The following is an 18,599-nucleotide window of genomic DNA, read 5'->3' as shown; positions in this document are numbered from 1 at the left end:
TATCTAATCACTCATTTATGTCTAGAATAAGCATTTTTCTTCTGCTACAGATGCTCCAGTTCATCCTGCTTATATTGCATTTCTTTGTGCACGTAGCTGAAGCGAAATGTAGTTCCTTTAGACGTTTCTATGATGACTGGTGTCAATTTCAGCTTTTTTCAAAAGACAGTTTCATTACAGAGATGCATCTTCTGACTCAACTGTCATATCTGATCATGACAGCAAAGCACAGCGTGTCATTTGTGGTTGAAGTTGGAAAATAAAAAAGAGATTTTGGCACTCTGTCAGGCTTTGGGATGGAAAATATAATCATAGCCCTTCCGAGGCCTTCGCTTCATACACTAAAAGTCATTTTTGCTATTAGTTGAAGAAGGCAGATATAAATGGTTGCCGTTGTCATTTGTGGCAGTTGTCAATCACTGGTGACGGTCTTTACTAAAGAGATCAGCCATGCCAAAATAAAACTAAATGGCTTCTGGGTGAGTGATTGGAACACAGTGTTCCCGTCCCGAGTGTGACTGTCTGTCTGCAGTCGAGATGTTATCAAATATGACTGACAGACGAATGCATGAGGTAGCATCGCTGGCCCTTATTACTGAATGCAGTGTAGTTGACATTGTAGCTCAATTCAGGGTTCCCACACTTTAGTTAACTTCAAATTCAAGAACTTTCCAGGACTTTCCAGGTCCAATACCCTCGAATTCAAGGACTAAATGTGGGGACACATTTCAAGTGAGAGCAAGGTTACATCGTGTTACCTATTAAGATACATTTTTACAGTTCTCTTTCGAGGGAACTTGCGCTGCGTCACTGCAGTGACACTTTGGGGACGCCTCCAGGGGTAAGTGCATCTGAATGTGTGTATCAAATTCAACCAATGGTGAGGCTTAACGACAAAGACAGGGTGACGCGGGAGTCAGGAAGTATATCGCTATCTGAAATATTGCCAAAGACGGCGTTACAGGGATGCAGGAAGAATGGCAAGGGAGACGCAGCGTCTCGTTCCCTTCTCAGAGAACAACTGTTTCATACGATTACTTGGTGACTTTAAAAACATGCATTTATTTAAGTAAGTGTTGCAACCCGAGACGTTTTCATGTGTCAAACACAACTATGCAAAAAAGCATTTTGGTATGAATCAACATTCGCATACAGAAGAAATAAGACATCATTTATATGATATTATCCTAAACTACACGGTCAGGGAATAATATGGATATTTTTCCAGAAAACTTCTTGCATTAAATAGATTCAAGCACTTTCAATGATCTGTATCTATGTATGTATATTTTCAAAAACTGCCCAGGGCCTTGCATTTTTTTCCTCAGATTCACAAACTTTTTTAAGGACCCGTGGGCTTCATAGGTTTCATTCCCAGGAATAAGCGTCTGCCAAATGCATAAATGTAATTTTTCAGGTTAACACATGAGCCTTGACAACAAGCAATGATTATTTTGGAAGCTGGGTTTTTTGGGCAGGTAAAGGGACAAGGTAAAGATCACAAAAACAACAATAATTTGCGATTCTCACTCTTAAAATGTAATTTCTACTAGGACTCCCCAGCCACAAAGCTTAATCTGATTCATCATTGTCTGGAAGAGAGAGCTTTGAGGTCATGGACACATCACTGAGGCGTTTGGGTGAATGCACCGGCGGTGTCGTTATTCGCCAGGTCAGCCATGCTTACACGCGCCGCTCAATAAGTTACAGACGGCAGTGACAGGTCGCCCTACAGCAGGGATGTTTCACATTTATTCAATGGGATGTAGGAGAGCAAACGCCCTGTCAGTGAAGGTGATCGAGAAATAATGGGAAAGTGAGGTGAACCGGGGGGTTCGGTGATGGCCGTTGTTATGATGGATTTGACTTTATCTTTTCAAGCCTGAAAATGATGCTAGCATCATAATGCATTATTGCTTCTCTCGTGGCAGGGGTCATGGAGATTTCGAACAGTGTGTGGAGTTTATTAAATGTGCCTGGGATCTAATAGTGTTGCACATACAGATTTTCACAGGATCATCATGGGACACAGAACATCATGTTGATGTGACAGTGCAAGTAGTATAAAGGGTTTAACAGATCAACAGCGCCACCCTGTGGTCGAATGCATGCGTGTCACCTGATAGAGCTGCCGAATTCTCCGTGTACATGACGTCAGAGGATAACACATGATGACGTCCAACATCTCCGATAAATTCCTAAAAGCCAGAAAAAAGATTAATGAAGTTATGAAATAAAGCGAGAGCAGATGGAGTATATTAAAACACACAGGCTTATAAGATTTTTACCGTATTATGTTTTTATTAAAACACAGATGAGATTATTAGCTTTAATTCTTGTGTTTTGTGAGCTATCCATCCAAAATGTAGGCCTATTCAAGCATATATCACATGCAATTTGCTAAATCAATACGTTTTTGTCATTCATCTATAACACATCTGTCTGTTTGTCGTGTTGTTTTATCATCCATAATTCATCTATTTATCTGTCTGTCTATACAGCTAGCCAGCTAGCTAGCTAAGCTAATTTCCATCATTATTATGAAAATCACATTTACATCTTGTACATCTTGTGAGAAAGTCGTCACCTCACTCCTCGTGTCACACGATACTTTTCACAATGTCACATGATGACCCCCCTCTGCGGTTGTTGTCATGGTAAATGGTGCGTTCCAGGCAGGTTTTTAAACCCGTGAGTTACGACTTCAAAACCACGACTCACGACCTTATGCGTTCCAGGCAGCCCGTAACTCGTGTTTTTACAACCTTCTACCGGTGAAAGTGCACTGGAACGGCAGTCAAACCCGTGACTTCCCACCCGTGAACTCGTACTAGATCGATGTACTCCCAGTTCAGAGTCGTGAGGCGTGGTTTTGAACTCGTGAGTTACGGGTTACGGGTTGCCTGGAACGCAGCAAAAGACCGACAGAAGAAAGCGCGGGGGTGTGGTTTGGCACGGGCACGCGCGGAGGGACGAGAGCCAGGTAACAGGTTTTATTTAAAACTCTTCCCATCAATTTTTTTTAATGAGACGTCATTGAACGGTACAATATTAAACTGCAAGACTAAATAAATAATAGCCTACATAATATTAAAAAGTTTGGTTTGTTGTTGAACGGAACTTCAGGTGCGCATTTAAGTGACGTAATATTGAGGTAAAAGTAAGGAGATTTTTTGTATTGACATTGTTCATTTTTTTGAGTGGGTTTTAATGTGACAGATCACATACAGTATAGCAATGGTCTGTAGTTAAACATCCTTTATGTGTATTTTTGTGTTTGTTATGGGTATTATTTAGTGCTTGTCAGAGATGGTTGGATTTTTGGGAACAGGCAGACCAGCAGGCCGCTTGACCAACATCGGTCTTGACCATTACTGTACCTCATACAGACACTCATATGGTGAGATTACACACATGGACACATACAGTACTGTTTATTATGTAAACCTAAAATATAGACAAGGGGTCTTCAATACTCTTCTTCGACGGCCAGATTGAAAAATTGTAAATATGATGCCTGCAAAACTTTTACCCATTTTTACCTTGTGTATATATTTTTTACTTTTAGCTATTATATATTATTGTTATTATATATGTTATAACTTTTGTTGCATTTGTTACTTGTTGTTATAGGATATATATTAAATAACATGCATTTTCAAAAAAGATGCACACTTCTTGTATCAGGTATTTTGCCTTTTAATTACTGAAAACTTTCTGACAATTTTCTTTTTTAATATTTTAAAAACAATTGCAGTTTAACATTGCAAGAGCCAAATGTTAATTGCGCAAAAAAGTGCAATTGTAAATAATCAACACGTATTTTTAATGCAGAGCTCTTAAACTTCTTTTGTTTATAATTGTTTAACTTTTATAAATTGTTACATTTCAAATATTCATAACATATAGCCAGTCTTCTCCTACACTGCAAAAAATGATTTTCAAGAAAAAAATATTTAGTATTTTTGTCTTGTTTTCAGTAAAAATATCTAAAAATTCTTAAATTAAGATGCTTTTTCTTGATGAGCAAAATGACCAATGAAAATAAGTCTAATTCTTAGACCAAAAATATCAAATGCAAGTGATTTTGTGCATAAAACAAGCAAAAAAATCTGCCAATGGGATAAGCAATTTTATCTTGAATTTAGTGTTTAAGAAAAATGTTCAAGATTTTTTTGCTTACCCCATTGGCAGATTTTTTTTTTTTTTTTTTTTTGCTTGTTTTATGCTCAAAATCACTTAAATTTGATATTTTTGGTCTAAAAACTATAATTTTTTGATTTTTTTTTTAATGAAAACAAGACAAAAATACTAAGAATTTTTTTTCTTGATAATCATTTTTTGCAGTGTAATGACTGAAATTGCACTTCATGTTTTCTTTTTTTATATTTTAAAGATATATAGGCTAAACCGCCTTTCCATTGTACACTGTAAAAAATAAAATGACCATTTGTTCAGAAAACAGTTTTTTTTTAGTTACAGATAATTGGAATTGTGAATATTGTGAGTCTATGTAAAAATCCATGTTAGTCCAACAATATGTAGCAAAATGTTGTAGCAACGTCCTTAACCAAGTTATATGAACATACATTTTATAATTGAGTTGCGCGCGCATGCATCTACGGGGTTTCCTTTCTCATTATCAGCCTCGCCACGTTTTCTGGCTGCCATTTTGGACTTGGAGCAGGGAGAAACAGTTTCAGGTGAGTAATTAACGTTAATTAATTTTAAGCACTTGAAATGAAAAGCTTTTTCTTTTTACAAACAATGTATTTCATTAGTGATGCAAATATGTTTGCGCAGTGGAAGCATAGTTTTCATAAAGACTTATTGTGGCAGGTAATTATCATTTTCACTTAAAAGTTGTAATGTTGACATACTTATATTTATCTTTGAAATTTAAAATTAGATGTAAGGTTAAATATTGAAATTGAATATGAACTAGTGATTCGGAATCAATAACGCAATCCAATCAGGACCTCGAAGCAAATTATATATTAACTTTACGCGGTTATATTAGCGTACTTAATGAAAATATGGTTTAAGCAAAAAATGTCCAGAGTTAATATTGATGGCTTTTTGTTAGGCTATTGATAATGTGGTGCTATTGTAATGTTTAAGAGGAAGTGGTTGTACTCCGTATTAACGAATTTAAATATATTTTTCATAGTGTTAAACCGGATTTTTGATGTGTTTGACTTTTACTACGCTGTACGGCAATACTGATTCTAGAACAGTCTGCTGTGTATGCTCTCGCTGTACTTTGACGTCATACGCCGTTCAGTCTGCGCAGCGCTCTATGCATATTATGTATTTTCAATCTATCCGTCGTACCTGTGCCTTGTCGACATCACACGAAACCCACGTCGTAATCAACCTCTTTCCAAAGTCTGGAAAAAGCAGTTTACATTAACAACTTCGAGATGAATGCGACTATCGCACTATCACGTGGGTTTGTTGTGTGTGTGACCGAAGCGCCATTTGGAAGGCATCGTAAATTCACTGACTACGCAATAAATAAGACTACTCGCGAAAAGAAGTCGGATTTGTTCCTTCAGCTTCGTACTTAAACTTGTAAGCTCTTGTTTATGGTATGTACATGAACAATTACCAAAACTATAAATCTGCTGAATTCTGTAAACATTTCACCAATGACTGGGTATAGGATTTATTTACATTTTCACCAAACGGTAATTTTCTGTACATGTTTTTCTCTGAAGCATGCTGTGTTCCACGGTGAACACACTACAGTGCTATTTGCTATACTTGCTTAATTATCAGTATATAAAATTACTGACAATATATTTTGTCTCTGTGTATCAATGCACACTATAGTTAGCACTTTTGTAATTAGTTGTCACCAAATGACTACTTTGCCTTAAGCAGTAAACCTTAACCCATTTGGTTTCCTTGGTGAATGTAAGACAATAAAGTATAAATAAATTGGAACTAGATTATTATCATGTGAACATGATTTTAAACAGTTTGAAATTAGTTAAAAATGCTGAAGAATATTACCATATTGAGTGCAATATATTGTCAAATTAGTTTTTTTTCATGTGTTTTCAAATACGTTTGTAACTCATGCATTTTTTTCTATTTTCCAGGATTATGAAAATACTTGCCTGATGGTATGTGTAAAGGTGTTTTTTTTTAAATTGGGGAAAAATCATTGTAATTTTTAGTTAAAGAACTTTCTCTGTCTACCTCTCACTTTACAGGCTTTACTACTGTGAGTTGTCATTTCTTTAACCGATGCCCGACTTCAGCTTTTTGAAGTGCCACAGTCTGTCGAGTCCCTTATTAGTATTCTGAAGGATAAACTGCAGTTACAAGGACAGTTCATCTTGCAATTTCAGGACCCTGATTTTGGGAATGCCCTTTGCAGCCTGACTGACATCTCGGAACAGCCCAATGAAAAAGCAGTCTTGCATATTCCCGGAACATCCATGCAACCACACAGATGCTTCACTTGAAGAACAAAAACTTTTATTGATTGATGAAACAAAAAAGGCAAGAAGCAACATGGTGATCATACGTGAAAAAATGGAATTAACTTTTTCCCTGAGGAGAAAAGAAGTGGTAGAAGATCAACCAATGGTTGTAGACTTGCAGCAGAGGTGGCCTGCACTTTTTCTCCAGGAACAGGTAATGTTTTTCTTTGTTAAAAAGGCTAATTTGAATGATTTTGATTTATTATCCTAAATTTGTTAGAAACGTGTAAAATGTTTTTATTACTTAAAGGGTTAGTTCACCCCAAAATGATAATTTTATCAAAAATCACTTACACTTCTGATTGTCTCCAGATCACATTTTTAGATATTTTTAATTAACACTGTGAGGCTTCTGTCTGTCCGATTGACTTCAAATTGTTGAATAAAACTGCTCATTTTGTTTTTTGTGCACACAAGTGTTGTCGTTGCTTCATAATATTATTATTGAACTACTGATGGCACATGGACCTTTTTTGGCGATGCCTTTTCTTTTTTTGTGGGGTAGTAGGGAAATTGTGAAACAAACTGAAGTCAATCGGACAGACCAAAGCCTCCTGGTTATCATCAGAACACATTTTTTAGATATTTTTGAAGACAATCGGATCACTTTGTGTTTTAGAACGACAAGTGATTTAGTGATTTATTAAAAAAAATAGCATTTTGGAGTGAACTAACCCTTTAAGGCACCACATGTAATACACATTTTAACTATCTGTAAATGCCATTTCTGGTGTATTAAAGGACATTGACATTAGATTCACGCTGATTTTGCTACAAGAAGTAGTGTTTCTGCATGAATAGTATTTCAAGTTAAGACGCATGTTTTTTTTATCCGGTTTATGCTTTAAGTTTTGTTACCGTTACTACAATATGTATTTGTTATAAACAGATTGCTGAGGAATTCTTCAGAATCCCGGATAAAGACCTTCTTGATGTCTTCAGGGCAGCAATGGACCGATTTACAACAAAGCTCTTGAAAGTATACAGAGCTCGAAAAGCTGCATTTGGAGAGGATATGGAACAGCTCCTAGAAAGACTTGATGAAAGGGCAAGTTTAGTTTCATAACTTAACTGTTGTGAAGGTTTATTCACATTAGGTTGTCTGATATGAACCGTTTTCTTACTTTGGCTAATTGTTTGTTACCTTTGTATGTTTTTAAGATGACCGATATTGTTAATCACAGAAGGACTACTGCTTTGAAAGGCCTGCCTTTGTTTCTTTGAGAGGACCCAAACAAGCTGTTCAAGACATGCAAAGTAAGTAGTAAAGGCTTAAAGTTTTGAGATTTGATTATTTTTGTTCATTAGGTTTGTTTAAAAAAAGTGAATATTTACTTGTTCTAGTCTTATATTTGTGAGTCTGCAAATGTTGACTGTTTAATGACTATTAGGTCTGTGACAGTGGCAGTTTTTTTACCACTGCGGTGGTAATGCACAAATTCACCAAGGTGGTTAGGTTAGGTTAAAGGGCAAACTTTATTTTTCCCCGAAGGGAAATTTGTCTTGGGCAAAGGTGCTACAGTGTTGTTCTGAACAGACAATAAAAAAACCCAAACATTAATAATAATAATAAACAAAAATACATCCATTAATAAATCTAAAATGTTAAGTGTGTATACACGATGTTCTAATATGTTGTGTGGACATTATTTTTTGGTAGAGTTCAGCATTTTTATCGAGGCAGGAACAAATGAAAGCTTCAATCTGTTAGTTTTGCATATTGGCATTCTTGGTGCGGTGGTTATAGATTGTGTTTGTGAAATTCTTTCTCTGCTGGTGGGTGCTCGTCACAGGGTCAGGCAATGCTTAGGTTACTTAGCAACGAAAGGCGTTTTGAAGAGGGGGAAAGCGGCGCGATCATGTTTTCCGTGTGGTTTTAGACGCGACGTGAAGTAAATGTTAAGCAACTGTGCGTATGTACTTGGCCATTTCGTCGGCTGCTCGAGCCGAGCCCCAGAGGACCCAGGGGATCGCCGCATATCTGCGTGTTTATTGTAGCACTTACACTCATGAAACAACAAGTGAGAAACCTTTTTTGGGTTATAATGTTTCCGGAGGCGCTGAAAACGCGTTCTGATGGTATACTGGTAGCGCAGATTGATACTTTTTCGCAACTTTAAGTGACCAAGCCAGAACAGCCGTTTCTCAATCCAAAGGCTGCAGCCTTCGGTGGTCGCATATGCAGGCTGCATGTCATCAAGCCTGGTTTATTATTTTCAGACATTTGCAAGTCATAAGCATATTAGAACATTTGCAAGTCATAAGCATATTACAACAATGTATGATTATCAAAGAATAATAGTCAACTTTATAATTGTTAATGTTATGAAATAAGACATCTTGATGACGCATGCAGCTTGCAAATGCGACCTCCGGAGGCTACAGTCTTCGAATTGAGAAACGGCCAATATCTTGCCTCATTGTTCTGCTCCCAAGTCAGCGGGTCATCACTTATATCAGTTGTCTTTCCTTGCAAATAGAGCATTAACTCTGGGTCTGCGGGCTGTTTGCGTTAACACTAACCTTAAGACATCTCACTGGGCAAGATTATACTTTTATATTTTTTATAATTTGTGACATGCACACTTCCCGACCGTGGGTTGCACTCCACCACCGCGGTGGTTCTGTGGTAATTACAACCATCCCAGCCCTAATGACTATGACTTTTATGGTCTATTATGGATAGAATGCAACTACAAAATATCTGTTCTAATAGATTATTGTTTGTGTAACAGGACAACGAAGATGGGGCAAAAGGAGTGTCTATTGCCATTCTGTGTTTTGGAAGATGAGACCCAGGGACCATCACCAGAGGTTGTAAACATTGCTGTTGTGTTGGAGCAGGTCGTCGTTTTGAAAGATCTCCCAGATATTTCTACTGCTCTTGCATACCTTTTTGGCCTTCTGTATGCATTAAACATGTCCTATCCTCAAGCTCTTAAGTACACTTTTGACACCATTCAGAATGTTTTCATGGAGCTGGGATCTGGATGCACCAAACGTGTACTTTCTCTGAAGAACAAACTGTTGTAAAGAAAATCAGAACCGTGTTTTTGGATTCTTTTTGATGTTCATTTGTTTTAAGACCTAAAGTTCGCTTGGATACAAGGTCTGGGGATTCTTAGTTGGCATCTCTATTTCTTGTTACAGATGTCAAACTGTTCCAAATGCACCAAACGTGTGCTTTCTCTGAAGAACAAACTGTTGTAAAGAAAATCAGAACAGTGTTTTGGGATCCTTTTTGGGATTCATTTGTTAATAGACCTAAAGTGCAGCTTGGATACAACGTGATTCTTTAAGGTGACATCTATTTTGCTTGTCATAAGATGCATAAGACTGTTCTTAAAGAGTAACTAAACCCTAAACCAACTTTTTTTAGTTAATGATCTGTAAGAATGATGCTTTATTAGTGCTGCTCATTGATTTTAGTAAGTTTTTTGACATTTGGATATAAAGTGTTTCAATACTGCAATATATAGTGTAAAAACATCTGAGTGCTGCCCTCTTCAGGTTGAACGGTGGCTACTGCAGTTAAATTTTCCTATTGGATGTTGGGTTCAAAAAATTACTCGTGACGTAAACAGATTCAAGCTCACCACGCCCTTGTTACGATCTCAACACACACTTGGTACGAGCTTTAGTTCGTCATCTCTATCTCCGTTGGGATCTGCCCACTTTTCTTGCATTTTTCAAATATTGCCAGTGGGTGGAGTCACGCTCTGACCAGGGGTTTAGTTACCCTTTAAAGTGTATATAATTGTAATTTTGTATTACATCATACCATACCAGGTTAGTGGTTTCAGTAAGCATGTCTGCTCTTATAACTGGTTGTTTAAAATTGAAATTGTTAAAGGGATAGTTTATCCAAAAATGAAAACTGTCACATTTTGTCACTCTTATTTTTTTACAAATGTCTTCATTTTGAGGAACAGGAAGAAAGATGCTTTGAGGAATGTTTGTAAACAAACCGTTCATGAGCCTCATTCATTTTCATAGTAGGAAAAAATAATACTTTAGAAATGAATGGGGCTCATGATCTGTTTTTAGGGCTCATGATCTGTTTGGTTACAAACATTCCTCAAAATATCTTATGTTCATCAAATCAAATACATTTATACAGGTTTGTAACAACATGGGAGTAAGAAAATGACACAATTTTCATTTTTGGGTGAACTATCCTTTTAAATAAAACTGTACAAGTGTTTTAAATGTTGGTTTAAATGGGGTAATTTGAAAAGGTTTAGATTACAGAACATGTCAAGGCATTAAAAACACTATTGTTGGATAAAAAAAAAATCCTAAATTGATACAAGTTTTATGCTGTTACAGTTAAGTGATTGTCTGTATGCTTCGTGTATGCAAAATTTAAGTTCCTACTGAAGACGGAATCTAGACTTTTTAAAGTGCAGCTGCTGTGTCACAACTTTAAAAAAAAAGTTAAATGTTGTGAAGAGTTTGGGGTTGTGTAGCATCTTATTTCTAATTGAAATAAATTATGCTAAAAAGAATTGTTTTTGACCTGTCTTTATTTTGCCAATTGAACATTTCTCATCCACAAAACATAAAAAAGCTAATTAACTGAACAACAGCAATTGCGGTGACATAAATATCATTATTAGGAAAATTTAAAAATCAAAATTGCATAAACAAGCAAGTGTTAGTTGGCAAACATGCATAATAATTTTGCTAATTGAAAATTCTTCATCCACAGAACATAAAAAAGCTAATTAACTGAACAACAGTAATTGGTGTAAAACAAAAATCTTAATTAGGAAAATAAGAAAATCAGAATTGCAAAAACAAGCAAGTGTTAGTTGGCTGAACATCTTATTATTACTATGTGTAATTATTTAAAATACATTGAGACAACGCAAAAGTCTTAATGCATCAGGTTGACTCACTTTTTTACGTTTTCGCAGCAATTTTTTTTTTACAGTGTACACAACATTCAGATGCGACTGTTGGAGTTCGCCCCCTTGTGGCAGTCGTAATGAAATTTCACTTCAATTGTAATCTGTGTCAATATGGGCGAGAAGCTCATTCCAGCGCAAGAGCCTTTAATCTACAAATATATTTATAGTTAATATCATTTACTTATCAGTAATTAATCGTTTTTAAAGGACTCAAGTGTTACTGATAAAGTTCAACAAAAAAGGATCAATAATTTTCAACTTGCACACATTGTTTTGATTGGGACACACTGAAATACATCACTTCCACTCGGTGTGTCACATGCAGTGTATTCGCAAAAGTTTACTTTTTTAATGCATCCAAACAAAGCTCAAATTGGATCCGATAATTACGCACCCGCAGATGGTTGGAACCCCACGCAACCTCTTCCCGACTCTTCTTCCGGTTTATCGTCCATCATTTGTCATGTACAGTGGAAAGGTAAAAGTAACCACGCTGTTTTTAAAGTAGACAAATTTGACTGGCCAGATGAAGATGATTGGAGGGCCGCATTTGGCCTGCGGGCAGCCAGTTGACTAGCCCTGATATAGACTTAAGTTATATACTGTAAAAGACGTTATAAAAATAATTTATATGAATAATAAATGTGGTACATTAATTAAGGTTATTATAACATATTATATTTTTTATTTTGGCTCTGGGGTTGTCTGAGAGTCTATAGTTGTAAACAATTATAATACAATAGAAAATATTGGCCATCAAACATAAAAAGAATAATTTAAATTATGTTAATTATTAAACATTATTACTAATTATAATAATAACTAAAATACTTATTTATTATGAACATCTCTCACTCACTTAAAAATACTTATGTATTTGTGAATAACACATCACACTTATTTGACGATTAAACACAACTATTGTATATCGTGAGATTTTTTGTGCTGTAGGACATAAGATGGTCATTCATCTTATGTTATTCATTGTTGTCCAGGTAAGGAGTTTTTCCAGCCGTGTCTGGGTCATCATTCTGGGACGGGTTATTGTGCAAACCACCGGCCCGTCCTTTACTACAGTTCCAGCCTGGACCGCTATGACAATCCACAGTTTGGGTATGTTGGATGACGTTTCTACTGTAAATCACACATGCACTTTAAACCTTCATTTCAGATCCACATTTTTATTTTCTCTTAGCCTCTCTCTGTCAGACAGCTTTGAGTCTCAATCTAAGCGTCATTACCGGCGTATGGTTCTTCCCGTTGGGACGGAGGCTCTGTCTTGCTCCGGGACCAAACTCAGAGAGAGTGGATATTTACAGCTTGACACTCAGCCAAGAGCGGTGCGAGCCAACATACATTTATAAATTAACACAGCCAATCTCCAGAGTACTGTACTGTTAAAACCACACACTTACGCTGCAAAAAATGATTTTCAAGAAAAAATGTTCTTAGTATTTTTGTCTTGTTTTCAGTAAACATATCAAAAAATTCTTAACTTAAGATGCTTTTTCTTGATGGGCTAAACGACCCAAGAAAATAAGTCTAGTTTTTAGACCAAAAATGTCAAGTTTAAAGGCACACAAGGCAAGTCTGAGTATTATTTCTCTACTAGCTCCCCCTAGTGTCTGGGAGTAAATGCGTTCTATATCTAAGACTATACGAGACTGAAGGACACCGGGTCGGATACAGCGAACTTGCAAGTGGGGTATTCTTCCTACAGACGGTAGGGGCGGGCGAGAGAGTCTTCATTCGTCATGTAATGAGTCATTTAACCATATACCGACTTACGAAGATGATTTATTAACATAAAAATGCTGCCTTGTGTCCCTTTAAGTGATTTTGTGCATAAAACAAGCAAAAAAATCTGGCAGTGGGGTAAGCAAAAAAATCTTGAACATTTTTCTTAAACACTAAAATTCAAGAAAAACTTGCTTACCCCATCTCCGATTTTTTTTGCTTATTTTATGCACAAAATCACTTAAATTTGATATTTTTGATCTAAAAACTAGACTTATTTTCTTGGGTAAAAAGCATCTTAATTTAAAGGTGTAGCGGAGGATTTTCTCAAATTAAAAAAAAAGAACCGCCTTCTCCACTTTAAAAAAAAAATGCAATTGCGCAACACTCCTGATTGACAACTAGGAGGACCAATAGTCTTAATGATCCACCCGGAAAAAGAAAATCATCCGCAATACCTTTAAGAATTTTTAGTTATTTTTACTGAAAACAAGACAAAAATACTAAGAAAATGTTTTCTTGAAAATTATTTTTTGCAGTGTGCACACTTACACTGCTAAAAATGGCTTTCTTACTTAGTATTTTTGTCCTGTTTTCAGTACAAATATTAAACATTTTCTAAATCAAGATGTATTGATAAGCAAAATGGCCTAAGAAAACAAGTGTAGTTTTTAGACAAAAAATAAACAATTTAAAAGGATAGTTCACTTTAAAATGAAAATTCTGTCATCATTTACTCATCCTCATGTTGTTCCTGTATGAATTTCTTTTTTCTGATGAGCACAAAAGAAGATATATTGAGAAATGATGGTAAACATACAGCAGTAAGTGACCATAGACTTCCATAGTAGGAAAACAATATTTTGGAAGTATTATGATAAATTACTAAGAAAATGTTTTGATAAATGATGGTAAGCACACAGGTGACGGTACCCATTAAATTCCATCATATTTTTTTATTCCTACTATGGAAGTCTATGGTCACTTACTGCTGTGTGTTTACCATCATTTCTCAAAATATCTTCTTTTGTGTTCATCAGAAAAAAGAAATTCATACAGGATTAGAACAACATGAGGATGAGTAAATGATGACAGAATTTTCATTTTAAAGTGAACTATCCCTTTAAAGCAACACCAAAGAGTTTTTTTTACCTTAAAATAACGCTTCCAAAACAGTTTCAGTCGTTCATCCACTCTAAACAGGGTGAACAGCACTTTCACATTCACTTTGCAGCCCTCTATCGGCCAAAACCGCACTAAAGAAGTTTCCAAACGTTGGGTAGTGGTCCTGTAGTCCGAGTGAATACTACAAAAACTTGCTTTACGGCAGACCTACAATCCAATCAGAACCAGCTATGCCTCAGTATTTATGACAGTGGGTAATGGACAATTACGCTTCTAACCTGTAGGGGGAGCAAAGAGCCAAAACTCTTTGGTGTTGCTTTAAGCGAAGTTGTGCTTAAAACAAGCAAAAAAAAACCTGCTTATTTCAAGATTTTTTCTTAGGTCATTTTGCTCATGAAGAAAATAAGAATTTTTTAGATATTTTTAAATACTAAATAAAAAAGAAATTTTTTTTGCTGTGTATTCTGTCTCCTCAGAGAAATGTGTCCTGGAAGTCAGAAAATAAAAAATCTTACAATCCTCACCATCTCAGAGTTTTGGGTAAGTAAAAAATAAGAATTACAAAGAAAGTTTATTTTGAATGATATTTTAAATGGTGGTTTGTGTATTAGTTGGACGCAGAGAAGAAAGTGGCTACACCGAGGGAATCAATCTACAGCCAAACACTTTCCTACCTTATCACATGAAGATGGTGAGGAAAGTCACCTTTATGTATATACAGCTTTATACAATACAGATGCAAAAATGATGCAAACTTCATCAAAGTAAATGAGATTTGGTTGAGTTATTCATTTTCACTAAGGATACACAAAATAGCAAAACATTTTTAAATATACTTCACTGTAAAATTCAACATGGCATAAGCAAAATCCTTTTTCTGGTGTCATGCCATCTAATTGGGCGTTAATGGTTATTAGGACGACGCTCGCAGGATTCAGGAAAGTGTGACAAGGAGTGACTTTCTGCCCAAAGTTTTCCCACAGGTGCTCTTGTCTGTTTCTCTTGGCCTCTGCTGATGTCTGTCCATCAACAAAACTTTTTCATTTTTTGTGATTATTAAAATGTGTGTCATTTGGATGAGATCTATAGTTTCTATGGCTTACGTGTGTGTGTGTGTGTGTGTGTGTGTGTGTGTGTGTCAGGGCAGGGAAGCTTTACCAAAACTTTCTTCCCGTGCACTTCGAGACACTGGATTCACAAGAGACAAACAGAAACCTCTGACCACTTCAGTAAGTGTCTCTCTGTCTCTCTCTCTCTGTAGATCAAAGTAGTGTTTTAACCCATGATTATAATTCTCTGACCCGGGATCAGTATTTCTAGTATTTTTATCTCCACAGGTGTCTGTACAGTGTAACTCCAGTGAGTCTAATAGGCACAAGACCAAATCTCCTTCAGTAAGATGGTCTATTGGACCAATGGTAAAACAAATTCTATCTCATATATATTGCTACTATCTACTCTTTATCTATTGTTTATCTGTGATTGTTTACATGCATTTCAACTTAAAATATCTAGAATGTGTTTTTATCGAAGTGTTAAGATGTTTTTTTTTAGTCTTTAGAGGGGACATATCATGAAAATGTGACTTTTTCATGTTTAAGTGCTATAATTGGGTCCCCAGTGCTTCTATCAACCTAGAAAATGTGAAAAAGATCAACCCAGTAACTTTATTTTGCTAAACCATTCTCTGCAAGCACATGAATAGGTAATTGAAATTCAGCTCCCCTTGTGATGTCAGAAGGGGATAATACCGCCCCTTGATCTGCACTATCCAACCAAGGCACTGCAATTTAGTGCAGAGAGAAAGAGAGAATATAATTGACAGCACAATTGAGTTTCAATTTCAACAAACCACCATTATGGCGATCAGTGTTTGCATTTCATCAGCTCATTTGCATTTTAAAGGACACACCCCAAAAACGGCACATTTTTGCTCACATCTACAAAGTGGCAATTTATAATAAATTATCTGCGGGGTATTTTGGGCTAAAACTTCACATACACACTCTGGGGACACCAAAGACTTATTTTACATCTTAAAAATGTCTCATAATATGTCCCCTTTAAAGTTTATAGGTTATTTCGGTTTCTAGGTACTTGGCTATAATATCTATATCACAAAAACACAAGATAAAATGTCTCACATCAGCATCATCCAGTTATCCACTCAGAAGATGATTCAGAATGTTTTATATTCATGTTTTTTTGTATGTGTTAACTCTTAGAACGAATGTGTTAAAAACAACACATTAGTGTTGATTTTGGGACAACATACTAAATGCGTTGTCCCAGAATCCACCCATCTCTGTGTTATTTTTGAAACAACACATTTTGTATTACTTTTGTTATATATTTACACAAAATTAACACAAAATGACACATTTGTGTGAGTGTTGGTCCTGTAAGAAGGATTTCTGAGATGAGAATGCTGTTCTGTGTTCTTCAGTCCTCATCCGGATTCATCCTGAACGCTCCCAACATCACAAGTCTTTCACACACATTGGTCGACCCTCAACACTTTCTCACACATTACCAAAGCAAGTGAGTCACATCTGTGTCCGTGTGTGGCACCCAAAGTATTTATTTCAGTGGATAATCAAACAAAAATATTATTATGTTATCATGCATTTGGTAAAACTTGATTATAATCAATAAAATAATTTTATGGGGAAACGGCTATTTTATGATTTTGGTCATGCTGCTCAACACTAGTGTTTTCTGATTGGTTGAAGCCTGGAGCTGTGTGTGTGTTCTCATTGGTTAAAATAAAGGTTTCATCTTTATATAAATCAGGTTTTGTGACAGATCATCAGTAGAGCATCAAAGAGGAGAATGGATGAAAGGAGGTGTACAGATGCACAGAGAGAGCGGTTACAGCGGACGAGACCGCAACAGGTACACAGATAAACATAAATCTGTGCATTTCTTATTTACATACACCTCAACATGTGTTAATAAAGTCATATTTTTGTTTCTCTTACAGGTTTGATCACATCCTAGATTCTCAATAAACCTGAAATATAGATATAAATCTGGTGTTTCTGTCTAATCTATTTCAAGCTTAAGAATGCAAACGCAGAGATAATTCAGATACATCTCATTTCATTTACATTAAACCGGATAAGCAGATTGTGTGTGTTATGTGCATACACAAATTCAAAGATAAACAAACATATGCAAACACAATTTATGTATTTATACAGAGAGAGGAGTGGCACCAACAGAAAGCTCAGGTTGTTGGCATATGGGCACGGTAATGGTGCCTATGTTTGTGTGTGCATGAGTTACTTTCCCATGCACAGACAAATGCATATCATATTCCCTCTGTTCCATCTATAATAAAAATATAAATTTTCTCCATTCCTCACACAAAGATATTACATGGCCTGAAAAGACTTTGAATATAGCGCACCAGCATGTGAACTTCTTTAATGATCATTTCATGATTTTTTTGTCATTTTGACAGGCCCAGTCTCTATTCACTTTCGGGGTGATTTGCGTTCCTCACCACGGGGCTTCTCAGGTGCTGCCAGCAAATCACTCTGCCCATGTAGCAGTGCTTCGTCTTCTGAGAATATAGTTCCCAGTATGTATGATTAAAAGATGGATGTGTCTCATATGACCTTGTTATTTGTACACGCTGTGACTATACAAATCACAACATATAAATAGGAAAATGTTGGCATTATTTTGTCACTTATTGGGAGCAGTATGCTAGCTGGAGCCATTTAATTCCAGTCTTTGTGCTAAGCTAGGCTAGCTCTGGGTGCGTTAGACAAGAGAGTTAAGGGACACATGGAGATGAAAACGGTATATGTGGACCTATCTAACTCTGTGGGATACGGCGAATAAGCTAAAATCCCAATATGTCGGCGGGTTCATTTAAATGAGGGTCCTGCGATTATTTTGTGAACGTGAGCGTCTCTTTTATATTAAAAAAGAATTTTTTTAAATTTGAAAAAGTTTGGGTTTGGGTTTACTGTTAAATGTTCGTAATTTTAACGAAATTTTTTTAAAATGCGATGGTAAAATTCCGTAAATTGGTTACACTCTAAAAAGCTTGACATATGCAGTTAAAAACTAATAGATGAAACACAACATTATCTTACCGTAAAATTAAATGTAAAGTCAAATGTTCGGTTTCTAAAATTCTTATATTACATGTTGAGGTTTTTGTAAGTTCAAAATTAGGGATGCATAACAATTAATCGCGATTAATCTATAGCAGAATAAAAGTTTTAGTTTTTTACATCATTTATGTGTGTGTGAACTGTGTATAATAATTATGTATATATAAATATGCACACATGCATGTAGCATTTTAAGAAGA

The 18,599-nt window shown here is 35.9% G+C and overlaps 1 protein-coding gene and 1 long non-coding RNA gene across 6 annotated transcripts; both read left to right on the top strand.

Annotated features, from left to right (window-relative positions):
- Positions 1–2,651: 2,651 nt before the first annotated feature.
- On the top strand, positions 2,652–17,842 carry saxo4 (stabilizer of axonemal microtubules 4). The gene is made up of 12 exons (XM_065277283.1): positions 2,652–2,983; positions 3,298–3,400; positions 12,403–12,520; positions 12,603–12,747; positions 14,746–14,809; positions 14,881–14,960; positions 15,187–15,252; positions 15,412–15,498; positions 15,607–15,687; positions 16,716–16,810; positions 17,063–17,164; positions 17,736–17,842. The coding sequence occupies exons 2-12, from the start codon at positions 3,310–3,312 to the stop codon at positions 17,761–17,763; spliced, it is 957 nt and encodes a 318-aa protein (XP_065133355.1). The 5' UTR covers positions 2,652–2,983; positions 3,298–3,309; the 3' UTR covers positions 17,764–17,842.
- Positions 4,430–11,430, top strand: LOC135768253 (uncharacterized). 5 transcript variants are annotated; one of them, XR_010542112.2, is made up of 6 exons: positions 4,430–4,703; positions 6,108–6,131; positions 6,222–6,648; positions 7,384–7,542; positions 7,656–7,751; positions 9,230–11,430. It is a non-coding gene; the product is annotated as an uncharacterized lncRNA (long non-coding RNA). The 5 variants fall into 5 exon arrangements; XR_010542113.2 differs by having other exon boundaries at positions 4,430–5,591; positions 6,360–6,648; XR_010542110.2 differs by having other exon boundaries at positions 4,430–5,591.
- Positions 17,843–18,599: the final 757 nt, after the last annotated feature.

Source organism: Paramisgurnus dabryanus, chromosome 23 (genome assembly GCF_030506205.2).
Source record: "Paramisgurnus dabryanus chromosome 23, PD_genome_1.1, whole genome shotgun sequence".
NCBI classification, from domain to species: Eukaryota; Metazoa; Chordata; class Actinopteri; order Cypriniformes; family Cobitidae; genus Paramisgurnus; species Paramisgurnus dabryanus.
Note: the sequence above shows the minus strand (reverse complement) of the source record. Positions and strands in the feature narration are given on the sequence as shown.

Excerpts from the sequence above, each read along its gene's own strand:
- saxo4 (XM_065277283.1), top strand. The coding sequence starts at position 3,310 with ATGGTTGGATTTTTGGGAACAGGCAGACCAGCAGGCCGCTTGACCAAC. Across the intron at positions 15,253-15,411 it reads TGCCCAAAGTTTTCCCACAG|GGCAGGGAAGCTTTACCAAA; the intron begins GTGCTCTTGTCT and ends TGTGTGTGTCAG. Across the intron at positions 15,499-15,606 it reads AGAAACCTCTGACCACTTCA|GTGTCTGTACAGTGTAACTC; the intron begins GTAAGTGTCTCT and ends TTATCTCCACAG.